Here is a 16,485-nt window from a genome sequence, read left to right as displayed (position 1 = left end):
AATTTTTAAATGCAATATAACAGTATATATGCAATTATTAAATCAGGAAAAACAATAACAAACAATAATATATTGTTATTTGGGGGAGTAATTTAAGAACAGCTTTCAGCTCTTGAATTTAATAGTAATATAAGCTTATACTTAATGTTTCTTAGCCAAACATGTATTCTTAATATAATTACATATATGTGCATTATCTTTCCACCTACACCACATACATATAGATCCACACTTAACTCTCAGTTTTCCTAGTTCCTCTTCTGTTTTGCAGGGTTCTTGTGAAGTGGCTCAAAAATAAACTGTCTATAAATCTTTGAGTACCAGAAATAGCTGAGAATTAGTACAGAGATGAACGTGAGCATCAGGAGAAAAAGAAAGGCAGCCACCAGGTAGATGCTTGGGCTGGAATAAAAACAAGGGAGCCATGAGAAGTCACCCTTCATGCTCTGCCTGTTAACTTACACGATCACAGAGTCTTAAAGCAGCTGCTTCCCTTGCCGAGCGCAGGGACTGGAGTGATGAAACCTAGCTAGCATCGGTCCCCAACATGGTTAGATGCTTGAGGTTGACCAGGGAGACTGGGTGTGACCAGCAGGAGAGGAGGCAGCATGGCAGAACTCTGCGGAGGGGTGCAGAGGAGGTACCCCGGTGTGGTGTGGGTAGGAGTCAGCTAGTGAGGTCTGGGAGAAGAGGAAGTGACTATGGCTGAATGATGTATGTGCAAGGCCACAGAAGCAGGAAGAAGCCCGGAGGTCCTTCCAGATCATTCTGGAATGGAACCTAGGTCTGCGTGACTGGGACTCAGCATGGTTAGAAATGACGGTGGGAATGTGGTTCAGTGATAGAGCCCTTGTCTACCAGGAATGAGGCCCTCGGTCTGCTTTTCAGCACTGAGAAAAAAAGAACCCCCTCAAAAATAGCACCCTTAACCCTCTCTCCCCCCGGGGGTTGGCGGGGGGGGGGGGGAGAAACAGGTTGGCATGCGTCAGATAAGAAAAAGCTTACAGTAAGTGGAGAGTGTGGAGTTTAGGCAAAGAACAAGAGGGAGTTCCATGGGTGCGAAACAGGATGTGCATCTTACAAGGATGGCCCTGGCTTAGTGTGAAGAATGACCAGAGGAGGGGGTGTAAAACGGTTTTAAGGTACTTGTGATGATGTGGGTGAAGAAATCGAGAGACATGGTTAGGCCCAAGATAAAGTTAAAAGTTAGACTGGCTCTGTCTTCGCCACTGTTGGGCTGTGGCATTTCAGGAATGCAAAAGAGTAAAGACAACTGCCAAGTCTCAGGGATCAGTCACCATGAAGATGGTGACAGCAAATTCTGAGGGAAGGGGACAACACAGGGAGACTTGGCCTTAGTGTGCTTCCAGGCTGGCCTGGAACTCCTGGACTCAAGTGATCCTCTCACCTCAAGCTACAGGCGCAGGTAGAACCACCCCTCCAGGCTTAGGGCCTGGTTATACGGCTGGTGGTAAGTAAGCATTTGTGAATGTGTGTGAGGGCGTATGTGTGTATGTACATGTGTGCAGATATCTGTGAGAGCATGGGTGAGTATGTGTGTCTGAGAATGTGTGTGTGTGTGTGTGTGTGTGTATTGGAAGCTACACTCTGTAGCGTGAGGGGGGAGGTCAGGGGGGAAAGGGGGCCTTTAGGTGTCTGCATCTGGATTCTGCGGAAGTACTTCCCACGAGAGGGGCTCATTTCTTAGTCCAAACACCAAAGTGTTGTTTTTCATTTGGGGTTTTAACGTCTGACTAGAGCAATTTGTTGTAGTATTACAGTTTCTCTGGGCCCACAGTTATCTCAGTGTGGTTTTTTTTTTTTTTTTTTTTTTTCTCTGACCAAGCAAATGGTTCTTTCTTGGACCTTTGTCAGCATAACCCATCTTCTCTCTACCAGGCATTGTGCTGAGATAGGAGGATCATGGGTTCTAGGCCAGTCTGGGTTAGGAGATTTTCATTTCAAAAAAGCAGAAACAGGAAACAGAACAAAACAAAAACAAGCAATCAGGTAAGAACTGCAGCACCATTAGGTACTGCTCATTACCTGGGGATGGCTCCAAAGGTCTCAATCGCAAACAGAGCTGATAGGTTACAGAAACTGCAAATTAGAAAACGTAATGTTAAAGATTAAGTTAAATGTATTTAAAATATCCATCTCTATGGTAACAGCCAGATCATATGGAATCTTATTAAGGTATCATTTTCTTAACAAGGACAAAATGGATGCATTTACAGGACAGTTAGGATGGGTTTTCCATTGGCACATCTTTAGGCTACTGTGAGATTCCTTAGAGCTTGTCAGTGTAACCAGGCTATCCTCACAGCATTACCCACTTTGGGTAGTAGTTTCCAAGGCAACGGTCATAATGACTTTAATAATAATGAACAATCATAGCATCTTCAGAAGTACTACAGAGTTTAGCATTGCACCCTGAGCCCCATGTTCACAGAAGATGAGTGCTAATTGAGCATTTACCATGTGCCTGGTGTTGTGCAGAATGCTTACACGCACTAGGTTAGTCCTCTGGTGAGAACCCTCCCTTCCGGCTGAGGGAGCTGGGGCTCAGGTGGGCAACCAGCAGGGGTTTGCAGTTGTCTGAGTGGTAGCGCTGGTGATTTGAATTCTGATTTTTCTGAGCTAGAGGGCTAGGATCCATCTGATGGAGGCTGGCTCCCCTCAAGAAGCTGAGAGAGTTAGGAACTCAACAGATGGGGTGGTGTTATTATTTCTAAAGTTACTGAGCGTACTCCATAGACAGGGTGTGACTAAATAAACATTTATGGCACAATTTACCTCCCTTCACAGGGGAGAAGACAGCAGGAAGGTGCACACTTCCTAGTAAGCATTTGTTGCTGCGTGCCCAGCAAAGTTGGGACTTTTTGTTTTGTTTTGTTTTTTGAAACAGGGTTTCTCTGTGTAGCCTTGACTGTCCTGGACTCACTTTGTAGACCAGGCTGGCCTCGAACTCACAGCGATCTGCCTGCCTCTGTTTCCCGAGTGCTGGGATTAAAGGTGTGCGCCACTGCCACTGCCACTGCCACTGCCACCCGGCTAAAGTTGGGACTTTTTATGGAGGCACTTCACGGACATCTCAGAAGCTATAAAGTGGCTATTGATCACTTAGCAACAAATTGGCAATTTGATTGGTTCTTAATTTTGCTTTGTGTGAGCCGAACTTGAAAGAAAGGGTTAAAAAAAAAAAAAATGTAAGGGCCGGGCGTGGTGGTACACGCCTTTAATCCCAGCACTCAGGAGGCAGAGGCAAGTGGATCACTGTGAGTTCGAGGTCAGCCTGGTCTACAAAGTGAGTCCAGGACAGTCAAGGCTACACAGAGAAACCCTGTCTCAAAAAAACAAAACCAAAAAAAAAAAAAAAAAAAAAAAAAAAAAAAGAAAGGGTTACTGCTCAATGACAGAAGACCTGGTCAGTTCGGCATGGCAGGACTGTGGATAATCACATAACTTGAAAGGCTGAAACAAGAGGTTGCAAGTTCTAGGCAAGCCTTAGTTACTTGTGAAACCCAGTATGTGGGTCAAAAACTTATGGAAGTAGACAAGGCCTTAATTATAACCGGACACTTTCCCATCCATCTTTTAGAGATCGACAGGGCAAGTACACGGAAAATATGCTTATCAAATTTAGTCTGTGGGTTCCGACACTCCTTAGCATGTTGTTCAAGAGTGAATCTGTCTTAACTTTTCTCATTGCTATGACAAAACACCTGATAAAAACAACTCGAGGAAGTAAGGGTTTGCTTTGGTACAGCCCACCATGGGAGCAGGGAGGCTCCATGACTGGTCACCCGCACCCATATGATGAAACAGGGAGCAGTGAGCACAGGCGCTCTGCTTCGCTGACTCTCCCTTTGTTGTCCAGCTGGTGATATCCCAGCCCATGGAGTTGTACTGATCTTCCCTTCCTCCATTAACCTGATGCAATAAAACTCCCGCCAACGTGTCCAGAGACTTATCTTTTCGATGATTCTAGACCCTGTCAGGGTGACAACATCAATCATGCATGGCAAACTGTAAAGGGTGTTTAAAAAGGTCTGCTGAGGCTGATTTATTAGATATGAGTTTCTCTTCCACCTTTAGGCAGGGCCCAGGAGAAACCATTGATGACGGCCCTGAGAATTATTACATCAGTGTCAGAAGCTAGGTAGGGTCCCGAGGTCTCAGGAAGGGGCTGCTGCCATACAAATGAGCCCTTCCATTTTGGTTAGGATGAAAAGCCAAATGGATTTATAATTAGAAGAAGGAAGTATGGTTACCATCAGATAAAATGTTACTCAAATGACTGGGCTCTGATGAACCTTTGGGTATTGATAGTTGACTACGTGCTCTCTTTGGCTGATACTGCAAGAGCTGGGATTGTAGCCTAGTGGTAGACTTCTTGCCTAGCATGTGAGAGGCCTCGATCAGTTCAGTTCCAGGATTGCATACAGATAGGCAAATGGAGTTAAATAAAATCAACAAGACATACCTGGAACAGAGACCTCAAAAGATATGGGTGGAGTGGAGACACTGCCAAGCGTGTGCCATGGAGATTCTACTTTTAGGAATGAAGACCTTGTTCCCTCATAAGGGGACCAATCAATCTCTGTCAGGATCTGCCCTCTGCCAAAATCACACCCTCTTGTGGAGGAAGTCTATCCCAAAGGCTGGCTATTCAGAGGCACAAAGACCTCCCTTTCTCAGAAAAGCTGCGCCAGGCACCCCTGGCCCAGGGTTCTCTGTGGAATCAACTGAAGGCCTCACGGGGGCTACATTTTTACCTGGTTCCTTCTCTTTCCAGTTTTACTTGCTCCACTTCCTCTAAAGGTGGGGATCTCAGATCACCTGCCTTTAAACCCTCCTACAATTCAGCCTGCACCACAAAATCTGTTTCCTGGGAAAACCTGAGCAGCAAAGGGTAAACCGCCTCTCCTTAGATCACCTAGCCGACTGTTCCGAAGGCTGAATGGAGAAGCTGGGGGTACCAATGAGATTTTCGATTTTTGTGAGTTCAGGAGCGCCTCATTCCAGGACAAAAAGCCAGTATAAGCAGCCATTCATTTGATAAAATGTTTCCCTCCTCGGGGCTCCACTAGCAGAGAGAAACAGACCCCCCCCCCCTTGGGCTACATCTACTCTTATGAACTGCCTGCCAGAGAGCTATCTCATGGGACATCATGTTGGTCCCTTATACTGATGACGTAAGATGTAAGTTCCCGTGGTGACACATGGGTAAGATAAGGGAGATAAGTCCCACACATGCGGGGCACAGGATATGCCTTTAAGAGTGAAAGACAAGTCCTTCCTTGTTCTCTGAGCACATGGTTTATCGTTGCTGCTAGTGCTTTATTTTTATCCACTTTGGATTTGGAGATAACCTATACCACATTTGGATGGACTTTTCTAAATATATATATATAATATTAATTATATATATATATGTACATACAATATACCTTTCTAAATATATTATATATTTAGAAAAGTCCATCCAAATATGGATGCATTTATATGTGCACATATTATATGCATATAAATAGAGGCATCTATTATACATGCCTCTCTATATATGCATATATATACACTCTGGAATTCAGGGCAAAGAGAGCTTTTCTGCATGTTCCAGGTGATTCAAACAGTGCTGAGATTTGGCACTCCTGACCTGATCCTGTAGCACTGGGTGACCATGAAACCTTGGCTGCCTATTATTACATATGTGTTACACCTAAGTCAGATGTAATCTTCCTGTCCTGAAGTGCAAGTGATGTGTATAAAAATGGCCTCATGGGCATTAAATAGTTGATTGACAGCTCCCATTTGCTCAGACATTGGGAGGTCTTCCTGGCTCCACCAAGTGTAACGAAAAAAATAGGCAAGAGGTTTGCAGATCGCTGTCAATTGAGAGGAGAAGAAACGGTGCTCCGTGTAGCTGTTTCCTGGAGGGTACTGACAAGTGCCATAATTGCAAACAGTAACTGAATGTTAGATACATGCTGAGGATTTGCAAGAAATAGAAACTGATGAGAAGAAATTTAAGGGGCGCACATGTAGATAGGTTCCTCAATAAAATTCTGAAGTATTCAGATGTTTGGGTCTCACATGACCATTTAGCTCATCACCAGGGAAGGGGCTGTGGCTTTTGTGACTTCCCGGAGCATCTTTCCCCATCTACCCAGGTGCTTATGCAGTGGGGCAGTGAACAGCACAGGCATGGCGCCTGGGGTGGCTTCCGGGGCCACCACCATCCAGGCTGGTCTGGATACTGCCGTTACCAATCTGGTTTTATCCCGTAGAGGACAGTGATTTATTGTTTTTAAAATTATAAGTATCTGTAGGCCTTGTTATATTTTAAGGTAACCTTAGTTAACCTGGGGCAGGGCAGATACCAATCCTCTAAATTGTCTCCCATAGTGGGGCAGGCATGGGATCCCTGCCTCAATCCCATGCCATCTACTTCTAATAACTTCTATCAAGCTACCTCCCATCCCTAATCCCAAATACTTGCTAATGTTCTTCATCTGGGCCGGATTCTCCATCCACGCCTCGGGCCATGTGCCTCTCCAGCCTTCCTCTCTTCCCTTCCTCTCTTCCCTTCAGGTCTCTTTCTCCTGGTGGTGGTCTGGTCCTTCTTCCCAGAATTCCTCTCTCTCCTAGCCCCAGCTATCTCTTTTGCCCTGCCCAGGTGGGATGGCATTTTATTAAGCAGAAGTTGGGTCACACAGATAGCAAGCAGTAATTAGCATCAAAAGACGTCAGATTATCCCCCAAGAGCGATTCCTTCCTCCTATGGCATGCTTGGGTTTGAATTTGCCTTTCTCATTTACCCTCAGCCTGAAGCACTAGGCAGAGGCACCCAAGTGCCATGCATTTTTATCACGCTGTTCCAACAAGATTGCTTCAGAACAAAGAACTAGGAGGCGAAAGGGCTGATACCATGGGATTCATTGGTCTTCCAGAGTAAAGGATATTGTTTCAAGGCATCTTTTGTATTGAAAGATTAATATTAATCTTTAGTTGTTGGTGACAGTTTTGGTAGTTACCAGTTGTTCTTGTATAAATACTACCGGAGCTCCATTTGACTCTTTGGACCTCTGGTTTGGATAGTAAATTATATAGTAATGAGAGCTCTGAAACCAGGATGAAAGGTTGCCAGGAAAGTAGCAGGTTCTCATAATGAGGTAACACTATGAGCCAGTGCCAAGATATGGAGGTTTTTAATCCTACTGCCAGAATGACAGAATTGGGAGCCACTTAGTTTTTCATTTATAACCCAAGGCTCATGTGTGTAGGGCATAGCATGTTAAGAGCTCAGATTCCATAAGGAATAAAAATGTTTTCTACCAGGATACAAAATTTAGTGCTTGCTAAAGACATACAATACATAGGGATGGAAAGCCAGGCAGGCGTGGTGGCACATGTCTTTAATCACAGCACTCGGGATACAGAGAGAGGAAAATAGACAGCCAGGACAATGTAGAGAGACCCTGTGTCAAACAAACAGCTATAGTCTCTCTGTCTCTGTCTCTGTCTCTCTCTCCCTCTTTACTGCTGCCCACTACCTTCCAACAGGAATGGTTCCCTTCCCGGAGGCTGCTCCTCGATAGGAAGGAAGCATCCTCAAGCCTGTGGGCAGGGAGGGAAATGTGAGGTACTCCAAACTTGTGATGGAAATCCCCTCTGTTGACCTTTTAGGAACTCCTAGCATCCTTGGAAATACACTTGAGGCTTACAGGGCTGAGAATCACAAATGTCTTAGTTTTGTCTTGGCCTTTCCACTGATCAGTCTGCATCCTGAGACTCCCTACGTGCTGCCAGTGGTCAGAGCTTTTTAGCATACCAAAAGAGACGTCACTGTGAAGGGTGGGGGGCCAAGGGCGTGGTGGTGGGAAAGGGGAGAGGGGGTGGGGGGCAGGTAGTGTGTGTTGGCCATATAACGGGGGAAGAAACACTTTGTGATGTTTCACAAGGTCAAAGTGCTGCACCTCTCATGTTGAATCAGGGATCCTTTGGATGGGAAGGTCACAGAACACAAAAGATAAATGCCACTTTGCTTGACCCCCGTTTAATCATTACTGACTGATGCAGTTCACACTGTACCGTGTTGATTCTGTCTCCCAGGGCCAAACACGTGGGCTCCTGGGCTTCCGTTTGCTCTGTTTTTTTTTCTTTGTTTCTTTTTCTTTTTCTTTCTGTTTTTTTTTTTTTTTTTTTTTTTTTTTGGTTGTTGTTGTTGTTGTTGTTTTTGTTTTGTTTTGTTTTGTTTTGTTTTTGAGACAGAGTTTCTGTGTGTAGCCCTGGCTGTCCTGGACTCACTTTGTAGACAAGGCTGGCCTCGAACTCACAGAGATCCACCTGCCTCTGCCTCCCAAGTGCTGGGATTAAAGGTGTGCGCCATTACTCCCGGCTCTACTCTGTTTTCTTATAGTGCTAGGATGAAACTCTGGGCCATGCATGTGCTAGGAGTGATGCCATCTTTATCATCACCTGGACTAGAATTACCATGGAAACACACCTCTGGGACTATCTAGGAGGGTGTTACTAGAAATGCCTGACTGAGGAAGACCCACATCGAACATGCCTGGCGCAGTCTCATGGGCTGGGGTCCGAGGGAACAGAATGTTGAGGCCGCCATCCACTGCTGTGTTTTCTGTACGGTAGCTGTTGACTAGCTGCCCCACTCTGCTATGTTGTTTCTACCAGGATAGATTTTTTACTCTCAAACTTGGAGCTAAAATATATGGTTCTTCCTTGTGCGCTTCTTGTCAGGTGTTTTGGTCATGTCAATGGGAAAAGTAAACAATATATGTGTCAAGGGGACATAATACAAAGAATGGAATTTCAAGCTGGGTGACCCAATTAACAGCTGGCATAAGATGCTTATATAGCATGTTTGCTATAATTACTACAAAATGAAGAGCAAACATATAAATAGCAAGAATAACAAAAATTAGATATTTAGTAGGCATCAAATTAAACCAAAAATATTACTTTTAAAGGAATAATGTAATAAAAAAAATTTATTCTTACCTATAGTTTGGATCCAAGACCTTCACTCGAAACACATACATTCCTGAATGGCCCATGGGCCAGTGTATGTGGTTTCTATTAGTAATATTTAAAATCTCATAGTTTTGGTTTAGGTTTCCTGGCTTCCCAACAGCATAAGAAAAACAAGTCCTATAGTTCTGAGTAGAAAGCAAAGACAGAAAAGTTATTTCCTGACTTTAACAAAATCTGATTCATATGTGTGAGAAGATTTATATATTTTAATGTTATGTGTATGAGTATTTTTTTTTACCTGAATATAAATAAATACAGCACCTACATGCACTACCTGTGCAGGCCAGAAGAGGGCATCAGACCTCGGGCATTGGCGTTAACAGGTGCTTGTGTGCTGCTTTGTGGATGCTGGTAAGCAAGCCCAGGTCCCTCTGCAAGAGCAGCCAGTGTTCCTACCCAGTAGCCATTCTTTCCAGGTCCAGATTCTCATATATTTGCCTTGGAAAGTCATTAAGAGATGTAACAGCTACCCCCTTCTATCCTGCCACTGCAGTACCAGAGAGTGCTTGCCACATCTCCTACTCGTGGTCCAGGGGAAACTTCTTCAGGGATGCCTCACATAGACCATAATGATATCCTTAGCTTGGTGAAAGACCAGGATGTCAAGTAGGAGTGTGGGAGCAGGAGCCTCACTGGATACAGAGGAGGGTTAGTTTTTTGGAAAGAATTAAGCCTGAGAGCCATGCCCATGAGTACCGCCGTTAGTAGCAGCCCAGCCCATGTGCAAGGTGGGTCTAACCCTCTGTGGCTAAGATTGCCCTTGGAGAGAGACTGCTGGGCTCCTCTAGTAACGGATGGGATTTCACCCATTTAGGATGACTGTCACCCACAACTGTATCACCCGGTACGTGTATCTGGGTCTAGAAGTTTGCACTTCCACCTTTCCTGCCTCATATGGTTATTCTCACATCATGGATGCTCATTGCAGCTAAATTCTGTCTATAGCCGTTGGGTAACTAGCACTGGATTTACCTGATTGCATTTATTTCTTGATTTTTCTTTATTGCCCCTACATTTTGAGGCCTTTTAATCTAGTGCTGCCATGGGTATAGTCTATCTTAAATAAGTTAGGTATTGGAGGTGAGTTATGACATATTTTCATACGAATCATGTGTTCAATCTAATGAGGTATTTCTATAGCATCATAACAAAATACAAAAACGACAAGAACCCACACCTACCATTTCTCACCTCTTTTTACCTTTCTGCCGTTGCGTGTCTGGCACATTTATAAAATAATATGTGGTGTATAAATGAGTGAAGAAAAAAATAAAAGACTTATGGTTTCTTGATGTAAACTAACTTTGAAATGTGAAATATGCTGTGTGTGATTATCAAACCAGCACTTGGGAGGCAGAGGCAGATGTATTTCTGAGTTTAAGGTGAGCCTCGTCTATCTGGTAGGTTCTAGGATAGCCAAGGCCAACCCCAACCCCACCCCCCAAAAAGAAAATACAAAATATTTCCTGGGTCAACACTGGAGTATGAGAGGTCTTGTCTACTGAGTTCATTAATACATGGAGCCATGAACTCGATTAAAAGAACATGAGACATTTGCATTCTGCTTGGGAACTGGATGTCTGCCCACTGTCACAGAAGGGCGTGGTCTTAAGGACCTGTTTATCTGTGTCACTTTGTGCACTTCTATATAGAGACCTGGGACTATTTTCATTCTTCCTCATTTCCTCCTTTTTTTTTTTTTTTTTTTTAAATACGAAGGATGATACTTACCAGTGGCTGCTCTTCTTTCTGTGTCACACTTGATGTTTCCTGTCACATTGTTGGACTCCCCATTCAATTCTTATCTTTCCCCCTCCTTTTTCACTTGTAAGTCATCACTTGGTTAAGCTCCCTGGTCTTCAAGAAAACAAATCTCCCCTAGACTCATGAATTCACTCCATTTCTAGCCAAGGACTGCTCTGTCTAGGATTCTTGGTCACTTGTGGAGACTCAAACCCCCATCCCGGATCACAGACAAGTGGCCAGCTGTACAGGGCCCAAGCTCTCCCTACCTAGTCCAACATGAACTTGGAGAACCTACCAAAAGGCCTGTTTTGCTTGTGAGTCTTTCAGACATTTTTCTCTGAGAGCTTAAGAGTTCCTAGAGTTACCTCAGGGGCACGTGGAAGAAACAGGAAGGCTGGACAGCAATCAGTGCAGCTCTGAGAATTAGAGACTTTCTGTTTTACTGTAGGTATGTGTACCAGGAAGAAATGGTCACCGGTACAGGGTCATATGCTGTGATGTCCTTTGGTGGGAGCAGCTTTATTTTCCAGGCCTCAGTTAGAATCAAAAGCACCAGCTCTTCGCACTCCCCAGTTTGCACCTGGGTTCATGCTGTTCATGTCACTTCTCACGTAGTAGAATGGGGACTGAGGGCTCTTCGTGATCCCTGATGACTCTTTGCTGGGTGTAAACTATTTCTGTGGTTTCCCAGGTGTAGCCCCAAGATCAGCAATGTCGGCTTTGTCAGAGGACTTTTAGAAATGCAAGTTTAGGGGTTGGACTGTAACTCAGGCACTTGCATAGCTTACCCAACCAAGGCCCAGTGCTGGGAAGGGAAGGGGAGTAGAGTGGAGTGGAGAGGAGGGAAAGGGAGATGTGGGGGCAGACTTTAGACTTTACATCTGCTGAATCAGAAACTCAGGTAAGACCCCAAGTTCTCTGTTCCCACAAGCCTCCCAGAGTCACTCCTGATGTCTTCTGTAGCTCAGCCACCCTGGACCACTTCATGCTGGCTCAGGCCAATCCCATGACTGTTCGCCACCCAGCTACTCATGGCTTTCTCATGCGTGCTGCGTCGTTCTTGAATAATGGCACCACAGAGTACTGAGGTATCCTCTGTAAGATCTGTTCTATAGCTGGGCGTGGCGGCGCACGCCTTTAATCCCAGCACTCGGGATGCAGAGGCAGGTGGATCACTGTGAGTTCAAGGCCAGCCTGGGTCTACAAAGCGAGTCCGTCCAGGACAGCCAAGGCTACACAGAGAAACCCTGTCTCGAAACAAACAAACAAACAAAACCCAAACAAACGAAAAAGATTTTGTTCTATAGATAGTGTTCTTTACATCTTTGGCAAACCCAAGACCCTTGGGTGCCTTTTAAAAACAACCAAGTAACCAAAGAAGGAAAGTTTGGTTTGAACTGAATCCATTATTACTTTTGCTCCTCATGCTTTTAAGTAATAATTATTTATTAGAGGTGGTGAGCTATAGTTTATTAATTAGTTATATAGATACATATTAATTATCTATAATGAATTAGATGCTGGGAAATTAGCAGAAGGAACAACGTTTTCTTCTCTCTTGGAGCTTGCATTTTTAAAATTTATTTATTTATTTATTATTTAGCTTGAACTACGTGTCTTTGTGTATGTGTATTATCAGAGGCCAGAAGAGGGTGCTGGATTCCCTAAAGCTAAAGTTACAGGCAGTTACAAGCCATCTGACATAGGTTCTGGCAACAGAACTCAGGTCCCCTGCAAGTGCAGCACAAGCTCTTAACCGCAGATCCAGCCCCAAAAGACAAGTCTTTTTAAAGGTCCAGTCTTCGTGTGCGCTTATGAATAGTGGTCATTTGATAACATGCAGATGCGTATTTTCAGTGGTCAATATTAATTTGCACCAAAGAGTGCACACGTACAGATGCACACAGACACACAGACACACACACATCACACGAAATAAACAAGAATTTTTGGAATGATTGAAGAGCATTTACCCTAAGTAATTTAAGTCCAGAGTGTTTCCATCCAGCGTTGGTTAACCTGCACTGCCCATTGTGGTCCCTTTCTTACCTGAGGTCCCCAGACCTCTTCCAACGGGACGCCTGGGTTCTCCTCAATCATTGAATCCCATGTCTGCGCTTCGTTTATGCAGCCGCTCTGCCAAAAGATGGCAACGTACGGTTATGGAGGGGGCTGTGCGTTGGCTTAGTTTGGAGTATCTACTAGATCTTGTCTTTAAAAAAGGTTTATTTAGCCTGGTCTACAGACTGAGTCTAGGACAGTCAAGGCTACACAGAGAAACCCTGTCTCGAAAAACCAAAAAAAAAAAAAAAAAAAAATTAAACTGCAGTTTTTTTTTTTTCACTACTTCAATGCAATATAGTTTAAAACACTGAAAACGCTCAATTTGGTGGCCATCAATTCATTCACAGTGTGTAACTGCTGCTATCACTGAGCAAATCCTCTCCTCTTTCTCCCCGTTCTACTTTCTACTGAGAAGTTTGACTGACTGAAGTTTACAAGTGAGATGGTTCAGTATTTTTTCTGCCTGTAAGACAGCTTGCTTTTATTTAGCACTATGTCTTAATGGGGTGTCCATGGCATAACATGTGTGTGAGGACTTCCTTGCGTTTTACAGCTAGTGTGTGCGTGCACACTGTGGGGTGAATGTAGATGCCAGAGCATAGACAACTTTTGAGTTCCTTCCTTCTGCCATGTGGGACCTGAGGGATTGAACTCAGGTTGTCAGGCTTGATGGTAGCTCCTTCACCTGCTGTATTGTGAAATCAGAATCGTTGGATTGTATGAGAATTTTATGAAAAATTGCTAGGCTACTTTCAATGGTACAAATCCATTCCTTTTATTATTTTTTATTTTTTTTGCTTTTCGAGACAGGGTCTCTCTGTGTTAGCCTTGGTTGTCCTAGAGTCGCTTTGTAGAGCAGGCTGACCTCGAACTCACAGCGATCCACCTGCCTCTGCCTCCCGAGTGCTGGAATTAAAGGAGTGCGCCACCACACCTGGCCCACTCCTTTTATTTTAAACCCTTTTTAACTTGGAAAAAAAAAAACTACAGCCAAAACAAACACAATAATAACAAAAACCCTTCTACTACTGATTTTAAAAACAACCTGGAATGTCTCTGGGAACCCCTCCCCGCTTCCCCCAGGCTTCTCCGAAAGCGTCCATGGCTTCCTTATTCACCCAAACAACCACTGCCCTGGCTCCTCGAGGCATCGTTTCTCACAGTCCTTCCCAGTTTTCTCAATGGAAAGCGCGTCCCTGCACATTACAGTTTCAGCACTTAGCATCTTTCCATACACCCTTTGAGGGCTTTTAAACAAGACTCCCCTTCGCCCTTTTCCTTGGCTTTAGCAGGTAGCGCTGTGAACATGATGCGCAAATACATCCTGGAGAACTTTCTTGCCACCCTTTTGAGCAATCAGGCATGGATGATGAGGCAACTGTGCTTTGAATTTTTCGTTTGCTGCTGTGTTTCCCAGAGTGGAGGTGCCCTTTTCACCCCAACAATGTACACGTCTTCTCCATTTCTCCTCCATCACTAACGCTTATTATTGTTTGATTTTATTCTTGCCATGCTAGCGCAGTACGTCTCACTGTAGATTTAATGTAGGTTTCCTCAATGTGCTCAAATGTCAACTAGATACTTGTACATTATCTTTAGAGAAATGTCTATTCAAGTCCTTTTTCTCCCTCTGCCCCTTAATTTGGGTTGTTTTGTGGTTGAATTATGGGAGTTTTCTGGACATTCTGGACATTGTTGTATCAAATATATGATCAGCTAATACTCTGTTCCATTTTGTAGGTTGTCTTTTTTTATTCTTGTCTTTTTTTTTTTTAAGATCTATTTATTTATTTATTTATTTATTTATTATATACACAGTGCTCTGTCTGCTTGTACCCGTGCAAGCCAGAAGTGGGCATCAGATCACATTATAGATGGTTGTGAGCCACCATGTGGTTGAAGGGAGTTGAACTCAGGACCTCTGGAAGAGCAGTCAGTGCTCTTAACAGCTGAGCCATCTCTCCAGCCCATCTTGTCTTTTCCCCCCTCCCTCCTCTCCTCTCAGTGTCTCCCCATCACCTCTTCCCTGGGCATCTCCAATCTACTCTACCTCCATTTCTATTCAGAAAAGGTTAGGCCTCCCATGGCATATCAAGTTGCAGTACGACTAGGTACCTCCCCTTCTATCAGGACTGGAAGAGGCGACCCAGTAAGAGGGAAAAGGTCCCAAAAGCCAGTAAAAGGGTCAGAGTCCCACAAGAAAACCAAGCTACACAACTGTAACATATATGCAGAGATCCCGGGTCAGGCCTATGCAGACTCCTGGTTGTCAGTTCAGCCTCTGTGCGCTCCTATGAGCTCAGGCTAGTTGATTCTGTGGGTTTTCTTGTAGTGTCCTTGACCCCTCTGGCTCCGACAACCCTTCCTCCTTTTCCTCCACTAGTTGCTGTATAAAGCCTTGCTGATGACAATTGGGCTAGGCACCAATTCTTGTGTCTTTTGATGCACATAATTTTTAGATTTTAGACAAAGTCCACTTTTCTATCCCTTCCCTTTCCTTGCTTTCCCATTCTCTCTTTCTCCCTTCCTCCCCCTCTCTCCCATTCCTTTCTTTTTCTTTTCCTTCTCCTATTTTCTTCCTTCCTCTTCCTTTCCCTCTTATTTTCTCTTCCTCTCTCATTCTTTCACAGCCAACAAATCATCGCCCCAAATAATGCTGACGTGATTTTACCCTACATTTTCTCCTAAGAACTTTTTACTTTGAGGTCTTATGCTTAGACCTTACATCAATTTTGAGTTATTGACTCTATGTAGTGTTAGGTCAGAGTTCTATATGCCTTAAAAATGAGTATTAGTGTTTCCCTGAATGTCTGTCTGTCCACCATGTGTGCACAGTGTCCACAGTGGCCAGAAGGGTTCAGATCCCCTGGGATTGGAGTCCCAGATGGCTGTGAGCCACCGTATGGGAGGAACTGACCTCAAGTCCTCTGCAAGAGCAGCCAGCCCTCTTAGCCGCTGAGCCATCTCCCCAGCTCTTATCAATTTTCCCAGCACTATTTGTTGGGTAGACGGTCTTTCCAGAATCGAATGGTCCTGCGTGAAGTAAATCACGTGTGTGCTCCAGAGGAGACACGCTCTTTAAATGTGCGGTGTTTTACATTGTAAGGTACTGTATTGAAATCTCTTTCACTTGGACGATCCAGGTATTGTCATATACATCCTCTGTGGTGACCAGCAGCTCAAACACAGCTGGTGGGCAGGGCAGAAGAAAGATGAGCATTTACAGTTGCCTTGACAGCATGCAGGAGTCACACTTAGGGAAGCGTGGCAGTGACAGGCCACACTATGGAGCTTAAGCTGTAGAGATGAAGAAGGGAAAGAAACTGGAAATGATAAGAGAGGGAAAAGCAAAGGTTCACTGTGACATTGTCCTGGCTATGTCCGAAGCTGGGGACTGGCAAGAGGGGTACAGCACTGCGGGTAAGCTGCCATATCTGGAGTATCTGGACTTACACTCAGGTCTAACAGAGCTGTATTATCCAAGGTTCCTGCATTGTTCATAGGCAGGGTGGACATGGTAAAATTTGATTGTGTGTGTGTGTGTGTGTGTGTGTGTGTGTGTGTGTGTGTGCGTGTGTGTGTGTGTGTGTTTGTGTGTTTTGTTTTTTTTCCAAGACA

General features: G+C 44.4%; 1 protein-coding gene across 1 annotated transcript in view; it reads right to left on the bottom strand.

Moving 5' to 3' along the window:
• Positions 1–217: 217 nt before the first annotated feature.
• Positions 218–16,485, bottom strand: part of Catspere (catsper channel auxiliary subunit epsilon) — a 76,797-nt gene continuing 60,529 nt past the window's right edge. The window contains exons 16-19 of the mRNA XM_051148371.1: positions 12,853–12,939; positions 9,025–9,182; positions 2,047–2,100; positions 218–402 (exon numbers count right to left, since the gene is read on the bottom strand). Of these exons, the coding sequence (XP_051004328.1) occupies positions 249–402; positions 2,047–2,100; positions 9,025–9,182; positions 12,853–12,939 (453 nt within the window). The 3' untranslated portion in view covers positions 218–248. The remainder of the gene's footprint in view (positions 403–2,046; positions 2,101–9,024; positions 9,183–12,852; positions 12,940–16,485) is intronic.

The sequence above is a fragment of the Acomys russatus genome, chromosome 6 (assembly GCF_903995435.1).
Source record: "Acomys russatus chromosome 6, mAcoRus1.1, whole genome shotgun sequence".
Lineage (NCBI taxonomy): Eukaryota > Metazoa > Chordata > Mammalia > Rodentia > Muridae > Acomys > Acomys russatus.
The sequence above is the reverse complement of the archived record's forward strand: the minus strand, read 5'-3'. Positions and strand labels throughout refer to the sequence as shown.